At 38.7% G+C, this 16016-nt stretch overlaps 3 protein-coding genes and 1 pseudogene across 3 annotated transcripts; 3 read left to right on the top strand and 1 right to left on the bottom strand.

The window, feature by feature from the left end:
- Positions 1-921: 921 nt before the first annotated feature.
- On the top strand, positions 922-7927 carry LOC108833814 (transcription elongation factor SPT6 homolog). Its single transcript, XM_018607213.2, has 17 exons — positions 922-1034; positions 1206-1279; positions 1396-1494; positions 1871-2000; positions 2083-2146; positions 2241-2385; positions 2464-2581; positions 2666-2903; positions 2984-3178; positions 3260-3367; positions 3461-3847; positions 3921-4028; positions 4112-4891; positions 5073-6386; positions 6496-6705; positions 6787-7231; positions 7331-7927. Exons 2-17 carry the CDS (start codon positions 1249-1251, stop codon positions 7726-7728), a joined length of 4770 nt encoding a protein of 1589 aa, XP_018462715.1. The 5' UTR covers positions 922-1034; positions 1206-1248; the 3' UTR covers positions 7729-7927.
- Positions 7928-8016: 89 nt separating this feature from the next.
- On the top strand, positions 8017-8633 carry LOC108833816 (ycf20-like protein; annotated as a pseudogene).
- A 332-nt stretch (positions 8634-8965) lies between these two features.
- On the top strand, positions 8966-12831 carry LOC130497756 (CBS domain-containing protein CBSX6). The gene is made up of 2 exons (XM_056990878.1): positions 8966-9555; positions 11663-12831. The coding sequence occupies exons 1-2, from the start codon at positions 9194-9196 to the stop codon at positions 12600-12602; spliced, it is 1302 nt and encodes a 433-aa protein (XP_056846858.1). The 5' UTR covers positions 8966-9193; the 3' UTR covers positions 12603-12831.
- A 693-nt stretch (positions 12832-13524) lies between these two features.
- On the bottom strand, positions 13525-14930 carry LOC108814900 (uncharacterized). The gene is made up of 3 exons (XM_018587544.2): positions 14714-14930; positions 14161-14443; positions 13525-14064 (listed from the first exon to the last, which is right to left on the bottom strand). Exons 1-2 carry the CDS (start codon positions 14792-14794, stop codon positions 14174-14176), a joined length of 351 nt encoding a protein of 116 aa, XP_018443046.1. The 5' UTR covers positions 14795-14930; the 3' UTR covers positions 13525-14064; positions 14161-14173.
- Between the last annotated feature and the right edge of the window lie 1086 nt (positions 14931-16016).

Genomic DNA, 16016 nt, shown 5'->3' on the forward strand with positions numbered 1-16016 from the left:
AAAACTACGGTTATGGTCTACAATTATCTCAATTTTGTTGGTTAACCCTTTTCCCATGCAGATGATTAGCCTTTCACTAGTTAAAGGAAATATACGTTGATTACTTCAGATGTAGTTTAAGTTATATGTTTTAGGTTTCGATAGGGAGATAATCTTTCTCTTTCGTCTCTGTCCTCTGTAGCTGAGCACTGTTGCCTAGCTCCTTTCGTCTCCAGCAGTTGACGAACTTTTTCTTGCCGTCGACCCATCTCCTTCTTATCTACCGGTCCATCTCTAGATATTGACATACCAGTTTTTCAAATAGTTGTTTATGCATGTGACCTTGTCTACTTAGCTCTAGCAATTCATAGCATAAGACAAACAACTGGTAAGTTTCGTAAAGTTGTAAGAGTTCTGTATACTCATATGTTCACACCCTTTTTTTTATCATGATTTCAATACTTGTATATTGGATCCTATATATGATTTTGATAGTGTCTTAGGCGTTTCCAAATATTTGTGGCATCAGGGATGTATTTATGTCTTTGGGCAAAACATGGTAAAACGATGGTTAAACGAAATGTGAGCTTAATTTTTATGTAATTAATAAAGGTGTGTTTCATAATCTTATAGAAGAAACAGATGCAGAATCGTCTACTAGAAATCGTTCACAACGCTCCAACCATCACAACTTTGTAAACACAACATGGTCGGTAGAGACATGTTGTGCTTTCTCCGGTAGAGACATGTCTCTTCCTCGCCAAGAGATCAACGTATGGATGAGAGCTTCTGAGTTAGACGACGTCGACCACCACCTTCCTTTGAACTTTATTTTGGTTGGGTATGTTCTTGGGCCTTTGTTTAGCTTCATTTCTGGGCTTTTGTTGGGCCTCTACCTGTGTCATCTTTGTAATATTTGGTCTTTAAATTCATCAGAAGAAAGGAACACAATGTCGGTACAGACATAAAATATATCAGAGCATTTTTTGAGTCTTGTTCTTCGTTTCTGTTTCTCTCCTTTGGTTTCAGCAAAGACGAAAGAAGACACCACACTGGTAAGCCCTTTTTTGTTCCTCTCCTTACCTTCCTTCACAGTTCCTTTCATCTCTGCATCTCTCTCGCGCCGCGCTTTTGGGAGAACCCTAGAAATTAAAAAAAAAGAAGGAACCTTCGCGAAAATCTGAATCATCATAAAGTTTCAATCTTACCCCTTTTTTTGTTTCCAGCTCCCAGATTCGGTTTCGAGCTTCTAATTTCTCGAAAAGAATCATGTCAAGGAACGCTCTTTCCGACGAAGAAGGTACTCAAAAAAATCCCCTCTTTTCCTCAAACCCTAATTTCGTCCTCTGTACGCCCTAATTTCGCTAGGGTTTCTTCTTCTGCTGATTCTAAAGATTTGTTCCTTTTCTTCTTCAGACGACCACGAGCTCGAGGATGAGGATGGAGAGCCAGTTCATGGAGATCCTGTCGATAATGCTGACAACGATGATGATGATGACGAGGAGGAGGAAGAGGGTAAGTAACGTTTTTGTCCTTTGTTTTTGGGTTCTCCAACTGACAATAAATGTTTCTCTTTTGCATTAATGGTCTGATTTCATTACACAAAGTGCATGCAGTTCATTGTCTTAAAAAGTCAGATCTATTTGCTACTGTTTACTTCTTAGTTTGCTCCATTAGGGACATCTTATGTTGTTTGTCTGCTGCTGGAACTCATTCAACCACTAAGTCTTTATATCTTCTCTGTCTCTTGGTTTATCACGTGCCTTGTCAAGTTCCTTTTAGAGACTAAAAATGGTTTCTGTGCATTATTAAATCTATGAGTTTCACATCTTCTCCCTTTTGGGTTTGAGTCACTGTTGTTGGTGTGATAATCGTTTCTCTTTCTTTGTAGGTGATGATGAATTTGAGAACGATGGGTTCATAGTGGATGATGAAGAAGAGGAGGAGGATGACGAAGAAGAAGAATTAAAGAAAAATAGCGATGAGGAGAAGCAGAAAAAGAAGAAGAAACGAAGAAAAATGTAAATGTTATTTATTGTATTATCAGTAGTGCTTGATTATTGTATCTATCTGATAAGCTTTCCACATACGATGATTTGATAGGGACGAAGATCTTGATGAAGATGACTATCTGCTTCTCCAAGACAACGATGTCAAATTCCAAAAGGTCTGTTAATTACTTTATATCAAGATTATGTACACACACACACACACTTAACAATATATATAAATATTGATTTTCTTTGCCTGAATCATGACAGAGGAAGTTTAAGAGGTTGAAGAAAGCTCAAAGGGAAAGGGAAGGTGGCCAGGGGGGATCATCTGATGATGATTTCGACAGGAGTGGTGGAGCTAGAAGAAGCGCCGAGGACAAGATCAAAGACAATCTGTTTGATGATGTTGATGGTATGTCCTCCCTTTAGTTTTGTGATACTTGTATTTGGACTGTTTCCGCATGTGTAATTTTGTACTCTTGTCTTGTAGATTTGCCTGATGATGTAGGCGATGAGGAGGAATTACCGGTGGAAGAAGATGTAGTTGGGAGCGAGGATGAAATGGCCGATTTCATCGTAGATGAAGATGGGAATGGTCAACCTAGGAGGTACATATTCTTTCTTTTGATCTTATAAGTGTCTTATGTCACGTTTATTTTTCTCTGATTCTATCTACTCAACTAATTTTTCAGGGGAAACAATAAGAAAAGGAAGTATGGGCAAGGATCAGATATGAGTGCTATACATGACGCTAACGAAATATTTGGTGATGTCGGCGAGCTATTGTCACTTCGTAAAAAGGGTTTGGCATCTAGTGAAAGGATGGAACGAAGGCTCGAAGATGAGTTTGAGCCAACTATTCTTTCTGAAAAGTACATGACTGGGAAAGATGATGAAATCCGCCAAGTTGATATTCCCGAGAGGATGCAGGTGCGTTCTTTACTTCTTATGCTGTAAGTTTATTTGGTTGTCATGGTTGGATGTAAAGATCTCTTGTCACCTTTTGACAGATATCTGAAGACAGCACTGGAAGCCCTCCTGTTGATGAACTTAGCATTGAGGAAGAGAGCAATTGGATATATGCCCAACTTACTTCGCTGCTAAAAGATCCTGATGGACTTCATATTTTTGGAGGACAAGGTTTCTCGGTTAACAAGGATGATATTGCAAAGTTTTTGGAGCTTCATCATGTGCAGAAATTAGAGGTCCTTGGATTCATTTCTTAGTTGGATGTTCCTTGAGTCGCTCTTGGATTACGATGCTAATTTTTTCCTTGTCTCATCCAGATACCATTTATAGCTATGTACCGAAAGGAGCAGTGCCGGAGCTTGTTGGACTCTTCTGATATTAGTGACCTCGATACAGAGAAGAAAGCTGAGACCAAATGGCACAAGGTAAGCAGTTTTATTGGATAAACAACAAGTACTCATCTTAATATAGTGTCTGGAAATTGGTGGATGTAATGTAATAATTGTTTGCCAATATAGGTCCTCTGGATGATTCAGGACTTGGATAAGAAGTGGCTCCTTCTTCGAAAAAGGAAAACGGCGTTGCATGGTTACTATACAAAACGTTTCGAAGAAGAGTCAAGGAGGGTCTATGATGAAAATAGGCTTAACCTAAATCAGTATCTTTTTGAATCAGTCATGAAATCTCTTAAAGTGGCAGAAACAGAGAGAGAAGTTGATGATGTAGATTCCAAGTTCAACTTGCATTTTCCTGCCGGTGAAGTTGGTGTTGATGAAGGGCAGTACAAGAGGCCGAAGCGAAAATCACAATATAGCATCTGCAGCAAAGCAGGGCTCTGGGAGGTTGCAAACAAATTTGGTTATAGCGCGGAGCAGTTGGGACTTGCATTATCCCTAGAAAAATTGGTCAGTGTTCTTTTATACTGTTTCCTCTCCGTGCTGGTTTGGAATGACAACTCTGATGCTACTTGAGTTGCAGGTTGATGAGCTCGAGGATGCAAAGGAAACACCAGAGGAGATGGCTATGAACTTTGTGTGCGCAATGTTTGAAAATTCTCAAGCTGTTCTTAAGGGCGCACGGCATATGGTACGTTCCGCAACGAAGTTTGTATTATAAGAACTTCTCCTCCTATTACCAATGCTGAGATCCTTCTTATTTAACCTTTTCAGGCTGCTGTTGAGATAAGTTGCGAGCCATCAGTCAAAAAGTATGTCCGTGGCATTTATATGGAGAATGCAGTAGTCTCGACAAGTCCAACAGCAGAGGGGAATGGAATAATAGACTCTTTCCATCAGTTTGCTGGGGTTAAATGGTTACGTGAAAAGCCATTGAGCAAGTTTGAGGGTGCGCAGTGGCTTCTCATTCAGAAGGCAGAAGAGGAGAAACTTCTTCAAGTAACCTTCAAGCTGCCTGAGAATTACATGAATAAGCTGGTTAGCGACTGCTATGAACACTATCTAAGTGTCGGTGTTAGTAAGTATGCCCAACTCTGGAATGAGCAAAGAAAATTGATACTGGAGGATGCACTTCATGCTTTTATTTTGCCATCAATGGAGAAAGAAGCAAGATACTTGCTAACTAGCAGAGCAAAGAGTAGGTTGCTTTCAGAGTATGGACAGGCTTTGTGGGATAAGGTGTCTGCAGGGCCATATCAGAAGAAAGAAATGGACATTAGCTCAGATGAGGAAGCTGCACCGAGGGTCATGGCATGTTGTTGGGGCCCTGGAAAGCCGCCAAATACATTTGTGATGCTGGATTCATCTGGAGAGGTGCTTGATGTGCTTTATGCTGGATCCCTCACACTGCGATCTCAAAATGTCAACGACCAACAACGTAAAAAGAATGACCAGGATCGTGTTTTAAAGTTTATGATGGACCACCAACCGCATGTTGTGGCTCTAGGAGCTGTCAATTTGGCTTGTACACGTCTGAAGGATGATATTTATGAGGTAAGGATTCATGTACATAATCTCTGTTCGTTAACGCATGCTAACACAACATTATCACTGGTTTACTTAAGTTGTTCCTCAGTATCTACTGTTTTGTGACCTGTAGTTTGTGTGTTCACTCATTGTTATTTCTTTTGCATGGTAAATCATGGTCATGTTTCTCCTTGTCTTGTAATTTCAGGTCATTTTCCAGATGGTTGAAGAAAAACCTAGAGATGTTGGGCAGATGGGTGAATTAACCATTGTTTATGTAGACGAATCACTTCCTAGGCTATATGAAAATTCTCGAATCTCGGGCGAACAGCTACCTCAACAGTCTGGGATCGTGAAACGTGCAGTTGCTCTTGGACGCTACCTCCAGAATCCTCTAGTAATGGCAGCGACTTTATGTGGTCCAGGCCGGGAAATATTGTCTTGGAAGCTTCATCCATTGGAGGGTTTTCTTCAGGTTGACGAGAAGTACGGGATGGTTGAACAGGTTATGGTTGACATAACAAACCAGGTTGGAATCGACGTTAATATGGCAGCTAGCCACGAGTGGCTTTTCTCTCCTTTACAGTTCATTTCTGGACTTGGACCTAGGAAAGCTGCATCCTTGCAGAGGTCGCTTGTAAGAGCTGGTTCGATATTTGTCCGCAAGGACCTGATAATGCATGGGCTTGGTAAGAAAGTTTTTGTAAATGCAGCCGGTTTCTTGCGCATCAGGAGGAGTGGGCTTGCTGCTAGCAGCAGTCAATTTATCGATTTATTGGATGATACCAGAATACATCCGGAATCGTATGGTCTTGCTCAAGAATTGGCGAAAGATATCTATGACCAGGATGTTAGAGGTGATTCCAATGATGACGAGGATGCGATAGAGATGGCAATAGAGCATGTGAGAGATCGGCCAGGCTCTCTGAGAAAAGTTGTCCTTGAGGAGTATCTTGCAAGCAAGAACCGGGAGAACAAGAAGGAAACTTACAGTAATATCATGAGAGAGTTAAGCTGTGGATTCCAGGATTGGCGGATACCTTTTAAAGATCCAACTGCAGATGAAGAGTTTTATATGAATTCAGGTGAAACTGAAGACACCATAGCTGAAGGCAGGATTGTCCAGGCCACTGTTCGGAGATTGCAGGGTGGAAGAGCCATATGTGTATTAGATTCTGGACTAACTGGGATGCTCTCGAAGGAGGATTTCGCAGATGATGGGAGAGATATTGTGGAGCTGTCAGACCGACTGAAAGAAGGCGAAATCCTTACATGCAAGATCAAATCGATTCACAAGGAGAGGTACCAAGTGTTCCTTATATGCAAGGAGAGTGAGATGAGAAACAATAGGCACCACCAGCGGAACCAGAATCTGGATCCGTATTACCATGAGGATAGAAACAGTCTCCTGATTGAAAAAGAGAAAGCTCGGAAAGAAAAGGAGCTTGTGAAGAAGCATTTCAAGTCTCGGATGATTGTCCATCCACGTTTCCAGAACATCACTGCTGATCAAGCAACCGAGGTATTACCCTCTATTTGGTTACTTGTGTTAAAGTTGATAAGATGATTACATAAGTAGTCTTGTTCTCTGCTGCTGTCTGAGTTTATTTGTTGGTGATATGATATTTCAGTATTTATCTGACAAAGAATTTGGAGAGAGCATTGTTCGTCCAAGCTCTCGAGGACTCAATTACTTGACATTGACGCTCAAAATTTACGATGGAGTCTATGCTCACAAGGAGATAGTTGAAGGTGGAAAAGAAAGCAAGGACATCACGAGCCTACAGCGTATTGGGAAGACGCTGACAATTGGAGACGACACCTTCGAGGATTTAGATGAGGTATGTATGTCTCTTTATATAATATATAACTAAAACATGTATTTGATTATTCAGCATTCTGAAGCCACCTCATAACTGCAGGTCATGGATCGGTATGTTGACCCTCTGGTCTCTCACCTCAAGACGATGCTTAACTACAGGAAGTTCCGGAAGGGGACAAAATCAGAAGTAGATGAGCTTCTAAGGGCAGAGAAGAGTGAAAACCCTGCGAGGATAGTTTACTGTTTTGGGATCTCACACGAGCATCCTGGTACCTTTATACTGTCCTACATAAGGAGCACCAATCCGCATCACGAGTACGTCGGTCTGTACCCCAAGGGATTCAAGTTCAGGAAGAGAATGTTTGAAAGCATTGACAAGCTTGTGGCCTACTTCCAGAGGCATATTGATGACCCGTTGCAGGAAACAGCTCCGTCGATCAGGTCTGTTGCTGCAATGGTTCCCATGAGAAGCCCAGCGGACCGTGGTTCGCAGAGTGAAGGAGGCTGGAAAGGTAACTCAGATCGCTCTTATGCACCAAGACCAGGTAACGCGTTATGGTCATGGTTGGACTTGTCTGGCTTATGTGTTATTATTACTTTAATTCTGGAGTTTTGTGAAAATTGTGAGAAAATGTAAATTGTAGGGAGAGGCGGTGAGTACAGAAACGGTGGTGGACGTGGTGATGGGCATCCAAGTGGAGCGCCAAGGCCTTATGGTGGTCGGGGTAGAGGCAGAGGAAGGAGGGATAATAACAGTGAGAGAGAAGATGGAAATGGAGATTGGGGCAATAACAGCACCGGAGCTGGGGATGGAGGCTGGGGGAGTAGTGGTGGTGGTGGTTGGGGAAGCGAGTCTGGCGGTAAAAAGAGTGACGGTGGAGGCGGATGGGGTAGTGAGTCTGGAGGTGGTGGTGGGGGTTGGGGAAATGAGTCTGGCGGTAAAAAGAGTAGCGGTGAAGACGGCGGTTGGGGGAAGGAGTCTAGTGGAAAAAAGAGCGGTGAAGACGGCGGTTGGGGAAATAGCGGTGGTGGCGGTTGGTGAAAAACATAACAGCGGCTACAGTGTTGGTGTTTAAAATTGCAAATGCTAAGATAAAACGCATTATCTTCTTCTTTTAAGCAGTAGCAATTAGCTTTTCCCTAAACGCCTTTTGTTTCGTTTTATGCCGTCCTTCTGTCTTGAACTCCGGTTATGTAATGACTTTTTTAATTTAATTTTCCAGGAAAGTCTTACAAAACAAGTGGTAATAGTTATATTAATATTAAAAATTTCGTAACTAACTGATCTAATTACAATATTGGATTTTAGTTCTTTACTAGTTTTATCAACTTATTTAGATAACTAAATTACAATGTTCTTATATGGTTCACTAGTGGTTGGAAGAAGACGAAACCAGAGAGTAGCGTTTGCGTTAGACACAGGATCTTCTTCTTCTTCTGTTCCTGGAGGAGGAGGAGACAGAAGAGGTGTAGGTAGCACTAGATTAGGCAGAATAGCGATTGCGTTAGGCAGAGAGAGTTGCTTGTCAAGATAAACTCTGCTGGAAAAAACTTCCCCATACTGCTTCTTGGTTTCTACTTCTGCTAATGCATTAGCCACGATTCTTGGCCAAACCGGTGATTGGGACGTGCTTGTGGCAGGAATCGTCGTGGCTGCGATCGAAGGGATGTGTATGCTTATGTACAAGAAGAAGAAGCCATCTTCTTCTTTTTCTTCTGGTGGGAAGTTGCAGTCTTTTGTAGTGTTAATGAATTTCTGGAAAGCTGGTGTTTGTTTGGGTCTCTTTGTTGATGCTTTCAAGCTCGGTAGTTGAATACTATAAAACAAAGGCCTTTCTTTTCTTCTACCATATTAGTTGCTGTTTGTGTATAGAGAGAGCCTTTGATTAGATTCACAATTGTATCAGTTTTGTTGGATTATATATGAGTTTGCAAGTCTTCACATCATTTTAGTGCCACTTCTTCAATTGGCTCTCTTAGTAGCTGATTGGTCCGTCAGGTGAACAGACCGTATAAGATCTTAGAGTTGATGCAAGCGGAAAAGATCCAAGAGCAATGGTTTGCGCACACATAAAAATAAAACATGTCTAGATAAGATTCTTATCACTAAAAATGTCAGCTTTGTAATTGTAAGTTATGCTTTTTTGGGGGGGGGGGGGGGGTAAATTTATACAACCGAGGACAATAATAATAAAGTTACCGTACACGAAGATCATGACTTGCCACAACATTCCAAAATAAACCAAAATTGGCCTGTGGTTACTATCTATCCACAAAATGAGAGAGAGAGAGAGTCTCTCTTCGCTTCTCTCTCGAGTGTGTGTGACACAACAAACTCTCTCTCTCTCTTTCTTCTCTCTCTTAAATGGGATTTGAATGGCGAATTATCTTCTCCTCTTGATACTTCTCCGATCACCAATCACCGGCCTTCACACCCTCCTCGTCTTTCTCCACTCCCTCTTATAAAAACAAAAAAAGCCAATTCACATCTCTCTCTCTCTCTCTAAATGGCGTCGGTGTTTCTGTATCACGTGGTGGGAGATCTGACGGTGGGGAAGCCAGAGATGGTCGAGTTCTACGACACCGAGACCGTCGAGTCCGCCATTCGCGCCATCGGAGAGTCCACCGAGTGCGGGATTCCCGTCTGGAGGAAGAGATCGGTTCTTCCTCCTCATCCTCATCCTCATGGTGGGGTTGAGAACAGCGAGATGAGGCAGCAGAGGTTCGTTGGGATCCTGAGCTCTCTGGATATCGTTGCCTTCTTAGCTAGGAGCGAGTGCCTTGAAGAAGATAAAGCGATGAAGATCCCCGTCTCTCAAGTCGTTTCCCCTAACAACTCTCTCCTCAAACAAGTTGATCCCGCCACCAGGTTTTCCCTCCCTTTTTTTTATTTTCATTTTCTCTTTATTGGCTGTATGAGACTAGTTTGATTTCTAGTTGCATACATCTAGGATTTGCTGAAGCTTCAATTTTCTCTCTTTTTTTTTTGAGTTTTATCTTTCTTTAATGATTCTCTTGGCTTTACTTCTGTTCGATTATCTAGGATCTTAACTTTACTACAAAGGGGTCACATCTTAAGCTTAGTTATTGTCACAAAGCTGCCAAATTTCAGTTTATGTTTCTTGAATAATGATCCTCTGTCTTGATTCTGTTTTGTTGTGTCTTTATACTAGTTCCACTTTATTTGGATATCAAGTCTCAACTTTACTAAATTTTGATGTGTTTTAAGTTTTCTCACTTGTTGAAAAATCATCCAAACTTTGCTCATTTGGTTCCTAGTTTAGTTCTATTCGGCGTCTCTCCAGATTTTAGTTGCAAATTTTTAGGATCTTGCATTACTCAGAAAGGATATCATGTGTGACCCATAAAACCATATCTTGCGATATTAGATTTACTAGAAAGAAAGGGTCACATCTTTTAACTAAAATGGCAAAGACTGATTCCTAAATTGTACTGTTTTTGAGCTTGGATCTAGTTGCATACAAAGTTGGTTAATTATTTCAACTTGCATAGCTAATAAAGATCCTGTTTTTTCGTTTCTTTCATGTTGTTGTGATAATTGATTGAATCTCTAAACATGTTTGGATCTATAAGCAGAGAAACTCTGTCATACAGCCAAAATATTATTGTGCTCATACAGCCATGTGCTCAGATACCCAAAATATTATTGTTCTGATTTCATTTTTAAATCTATGAAAGTGGGACCTCTTTTATCTTCTTTTTTTTTATTGATTGATTGATTCCATGAGGAACATGGCTCCTGTCTCAGATTACCAACCTTGTTAATTAGCAAAATGACGTATACAAATGTTTTCTTGTGCTCTGTGTTTTTAAAAAGATGTTTCAAACCATCTGGGAAAGCACATCATTCTTGACTTCAACGTTTCTTATCTTGTTTACAACTTTGTCAATGCTTATTTTATGTCTGCAACCGTCTTTCTTATTTGAAATGATATTTTATGTTCTCAACTAATAGAAAGAAAAAAAAACAAACAAGAAAGACATGATTAAAATAGGACTGTCTTAGATTCTGTGATGCTAGTATTTTAACTACAAAAGAAAAAGCTCTTACCTATCCTTCTCTCCTTTATCACCCTCACCTACTACAAACAGAATTGTTGTTTCACCATTAATGCTTATAGCTTTAACGTATCATCTAATTAGATACAAGCCATAACTCTTAAGTAAACTTTTTTTTTTTCATTTGTTATCTGGAAAGCTATTTAGATTTATCATAGATAGCATGGATTGTATAAGCGTAAATGAGAGTTTCAAGTGTCTCTCTGAGAATTTTTAAGTGTCTGTAGGAGCAGTAATTGTAAAACCTGGAAGATGCATATCAATTGTTTCAGACGCTGTAGAAAGTCATCCTCATTTGCACTTCAGATTTAGTGTCTATGGAGTTGACTGCAGTTTACCTTGTTAAACATCTCATTTTTTTCCACTTGAAAGGGTCACAAAATGTTATGACTTGTGCAGGTTACATCTATCTGCTGCTCATTTGTTGGATCTTCTATAAGTAGACAATAGTGAATAGTTCTGTAACCTATCCAAGATAGAGTGTTTCCTGCGTATTTGCAGACTTGTTCATCCTTTCTTGTGTGTATTGACCAGGTGGATCTGCCACGTTGCCTTAAGCGTGCAGAAGCTTTTGAGTTGGCTCATATTGGCCTCTTCTGTTAGACTCCAAATCACATACACCCTATTTATGTAGAACATATACTTCCTCCTTTGCAGTCTAAGATATTATGCATACTTCTGTTGGATCCTATATTCCTTGAATCAAGGACCTTGATCCTCGTGTTGCTTTATATAGGTTCATATTGCTTGCGTCCCTTGAAGTTTTCATGTTACTCGATATGTGTGTTGATGGAATTACCTTACTTGCTTTAGTACAATATTTATGTGTTCACTGGCCAGCAAGATTAAATGTTTGTTATGATGATATAATTTTATTGTATCAATTGTAATGCAAGGTTGATAGATGCTTTGGAGATGATGAAACAAGGAGTGAGACGACTTCTAGTTCCGAAAAGCGTTGTTTGGAGAGGTATGAGCAAGAGATTCTCCATTCTTTACAATGGAAAATGGCTGAAGAACAGCGAAAACTCTGGCAGTAGCAGCGGTCTCTCCGCTGACTCCAACAGGCCTGCTACATCCAAGGCTTCAAGCCGGGACAAGTTTTGCTGTCTCTCAAGGGAAGACGTGATCCGCTTCCTCATAGGTGTCCTTGGAGCATTAGCTCCTTTGCCACTCACATCAATCTCTTCTCTTGGAATCATCAATGTAGACTACAACTTCATTGAAGCCTCTTTGCCAGCCATCGAAGCCACCAAAAGGCCACCATGTGATCCCAGTGCAATCGCCGTGTTGGAACAAACCGAGGACGAAAAACAGTTCAAGATAATAGGAGAAATCTCAGCTTCGAAGCTCTGGAAATGTGATTATCTCGCTGCAGCTTGGGCTCTAGCTAATCTATATGCAGGGCAGTTTGTGATGGGAGTCGAGGACAACATGTCATCAAGATCATTCAGCGACTTCCTCCAAACTTCATTTGTCGGAGGAGGAGGAGGAGACCAGAACGGAACAGCTACAACAAAGGCCAAGAAATTCAGTAGCAGGAGCATCGGTTTCAATCCGACAAGCCCGACAAGACTGAGCATCGGTAGGAGCATGTACAGGGGAAGAAGTGCGCCGTTAACTTGCAAAACGTCGAGCTCATTGGCTGCGGTTATGGCTCAGATGCTGTCTCATAGAGCCACACATGTTTGGGTTACAGAGGCTGATTCAGATGATGATATTCTTGTTGGAGTAGTGGGCTACGGAGAGATCTTAGCTGCTGTTACTAAACAGCCTTCTGCCTTTGTTCCTTCGAATCGTTCTTACGAAGGTTTTGGTAATGAAAATCAAAGCTAAGAAGACTACTACACAAAATCAAAAGGATAAACAACTTATGTCTGAGAGGAAGGGACACAGTTTTTTGGGTGTGTTTGTCAAAATTGTGTACTATTGAACTTAGTATCAGATAGCTCCAATAAGCAAAAATAAACGAGCTATGATTTTTCTTTCTTATTCATTACTATGTGAACTGTTGAGTGTTTACAGCATATGTATAAACAGATTTGTCTTATTATTTCTTGAGAGATATGTGTATTACAGACAAATACTAGTTGGCTATTAAAGTTGAAGAAAGCAATCTATTGGAATGGGGTCTACTCGGTTTTGACATATCATGAGGACACAGAGGTTCACCAAGTTAGCTCTACATATTTAATACGCCTCCGAATGTATTTAATAAACACTCAACTTTGACCAAACCAATAAATGATTGAATAAATATCTATAGACATTATTACAAACATTATTGATACACTGATGAACTGGATTTCATTTACCGTAACATTTGAGGTAAGAAATAGCAATGTGTTAGAAATGCTATTAGATTGGCAGTTTCTTAAAATGTACAAGTCTAAAAGCCAATCAAGGGGGGAAAATGATATGTTCAAACATTTCCAATAAGACAGCTTAATGATGTGTCATGTGCGAATACTGAATAGTAATGAACAATTAGTAATTAATTTCAGATCTTGCCGATTAAAAAATGCTTACAAGAGAGGGGAGAGAGACAGCATGAAGTGGGAACAAACATTTGATTCAAACATCTCTTACATCAAAAATGTGTTTCTTATGCAATCGATAAATAAACATATTCAAAGATTATGTTTAGTCCCTGCACTTGAAGATGAATAATTGTTTTTTACGTAAAAGATACTTTGTTTCATCTTTTTATAAACAAAAATACTAAACACAAGCACTTAGATCTTATAAGATCAGAACAGAGCACTAAACTTGATCCTTCTTAATAATTCCACGCATCACAAAGGCTTAAATAGCAGTTTCAACATCACTACCATCAGTCCATCACCATCAACACCATCATCGTCATATTAATATTCTTCCAATACCCAAGTTAACCAAAAAAAATATGAATAAAATATGCTACAAGAGCACAAGTACAAATCTTGGTGATAAAATAACCGATGGGAAACAAAATGGAGAAAACAGAAAAAAAAAAACAGATATAGAAACTGAATGAAAGAGAAGGAAAAACAAATATAGCTTGAAGTGTGGGTGAGATCCTCCATAAAAGACCCTAATTTGTTTTTTTTATAAGAATGGCAATGCAAAAAGATAATTAATTAATGAGGATGATGATGTTGCTGAAGATAGTTGGTAATGAATTTAAAGAAGACTGTAAATAAAATTATAAACAAAAATAATAAAAATAAAGAACCAAACCAAGAACAGATACTCCATTTTCTTCCCTTTCACACTTTGCATATGAAATCAAGATTGTTGATTTATTCTTTCTCTGCCCCTGGATTAATTGGAACCAAACATCAAAACATGATCCGAGAAGAACCCAAAAATAAAAATAAAGAGATAACACAAGAAGAAGAAAAGAGAAGCTTACACAATGAAAGATCTCAGACATGGCAACCAAAGCAATTGCAGGATTTGGGAGTGAAGGAACAATAACCAAAGGGTCTATTTGGGATGTTGCAGTTAATTGCAAAGCAACAAGGTAGAGGTAGGCAAGCTCCTTTTACACCTCCACAACAAGTGCAAACTGAACATATCTGGAAACTCCCAAGCTTCCTTCTTGTTTCATTCATTACCATAAACTTCTCCTCCATTAATGGCTCCATTCTCACCTCTCCTCCTTTTTTTTTAGATTGTGCTGTTAGCTCATTTGCCTTTAAAAATTCCACATAAATTCTCATCAGAGCCCAGAACATATAATCTTAATAAATACCCATTTTCTAATGTGAAATAAAGTTTAAAACTATTTTTTGGTTGAAAATATTATTTATAAAGTTTAAAACTTGAAACCAGCTTAAGGTTTACACAAACCAAGGTTCAATTTCTCAGGTAATATCAGAAACACCCAAATGAAAACATGAAGTGAATGGGATCTAAATCAAGAAGACGAGGAAATGGTAAGATATGAGAAGAAAGACACTCACCTGGAGACTGAAAGTGACGAAGACTGAGAAGCAAAGAAGCAGCAGAACAATAGAGATCTTAGATTCTTCTAAAGCTCTCATCTTCTTTTTTTTTTCTTTTTTTTCTTCTTTCGTTGTGAAAGAGTTGTGTTTTTTTAGTAAAGTAGCTAATGACTTAATTTTTTCTCTTCTTTCACTTTCGCCTTCTTCGTCCTCAACTCTCTCGAGCTACTTTTTTCAATTATTTGGTTAACATTTATTATTATTTGTCGAGAAAATGTTTTGTTTTGTGAGTGAGTGAGCGAGCGAAGAATATGTGGGGTCCTTATTTATTATTCTGTATTTACCACACAAATATCGAATCGTAGGCTATGAATGTATAGTGCGGTTGACATGCGGAACGGACTAGACCGCAATTAAAGTCACCATTCAAACTTATAATTTTGATATATGTACAACAGAAAATTAAATAATATAAAAATGAAATGGAACCTGGGCGGTTCACACACATAAAGAACTCAGTGGAACGCCATGCACATTTGACTACAGCAAATGAGGTGCATTTCAATCATTTCAAAGTGCGGTTCTTTGTCTTTTTTTTTTGTTTAACTCTGTTTTTGTTATTTACTTTTTAGTTGATAATAAAATATTTTAAAAATTGTTTAAATTAACACATTATCCAGCAAATTTATATGAATATTCAGAAAACTAGTTATACTCTCAAACATTTCTTTTAAATAACAATCCTTCCGTTTAATAATACACTAAATCTTGACTCTTTGCATACATATTAAAATTTTACCATTCAAAATAATATTGAAAATATAATTTAAAACTAATTTATTTAATTATAAATAAAATAGTAAAAACATTATCATTAACTACACAGCTTTTGATAAAATTACAGTTATCTATAAATGTTAAAACATCATCTATCGTAAAACAACAACAATTACATAAAACATCATCTACATTGAAACAGAGAGATTACTAAAATATGTTTTTCAGATATATAAAGGATTTTTGAAAATTAAATAAAATAGTTGTTTAAATTATATTAGTATTACTGATTTCTTAATTTATAATTTTTATAAATTAAATAAATACTTTCATATATTTTAACTTAATTTTGTTTAAACACAACTAGCGCAATTATAATTAAAAAAAATAATTGGATATAAATCTCAGTTATAGCATATTAATTTTTTTTATACAAACCGCAGTTAAACCGTACTGCAGTATCCAATCTGCTTGTCCTGCACCGCTTAGTACGTTATTACCATTCGCATATCTTTTAAACAGCTTCTTTTAGACGGACCACACT

Source organism: Raphanus sativus, chromosome 7 (assembly GCF_000801105.2).
Source record: "Raphanus sativus cultivar WK10039 chromosome 7, ASM80110v3, whole genome shotgun sequence".
NCBI lineage: Eukaryota > Viridiplantae > Streptophyta > Magnoliopsida > Brassicales > Brassicaceae > Raphanus > Raphanus sativus.

What these genes read in the sequence shown, in the direction of transcription:
- LOC108833814 (XM_018607213.2), top strand. Translation starts at nt 1,249, where the DNA reads ATGTCAAGGAACGCTCTTTCCGACGAAGAAG. An exon ending in ACGATGTCAAATTCCAAAAG is followed by an intron (nt 2,147 to 2,240) that starts GTCTGTTAATTA and finishes GAATCATGACAG; the next exon opens with AGGAAGTTTAAGAGGTTGAA. An exon ending in TTAAGGGCGCACGGCATATG is followed by an intron (nt 4,029 to 4,111) that starts GTACGTTCCGCA and finishes TAACCTTTTCAG; the next exon opens with GCTGCTGTTGAGATAAGTTG.
- LOC108814900 (XM_018587544.2), bottom strand. Translation starts at nt 14,794, where the DNA reads ATGAGAGCTTTAGAAGAATCTAAGATCTCTATTGTTCTGCTGCTTCTT. An exon ending in TCGTCACTTTCAGTCTCCAG is followed by an intron (nt 14,444 to 14,713) that starts GTGAGTGTCTTT and finishes GAATTTTTAAAG; the next exon opens with GCAAATGAGCTAACAGCACA.
- LOC130497756 (XM_056990878.1), top strand. Translation starts at nt 9,194, where the DNA reads ATGGCGTCGGTGTTTCTGTATCACGTGGTGGGAGATCTGACGGTGGGG. An exon ending in CAAGTTGATCCCGCCACCAG is followed by an intron (nt 9,556 to 11,662) that starts GTTTTCCCTCCC and finishes TTGTAATGCAAG; the next exon opens with GTTGATAGATGCTTTGGAGA.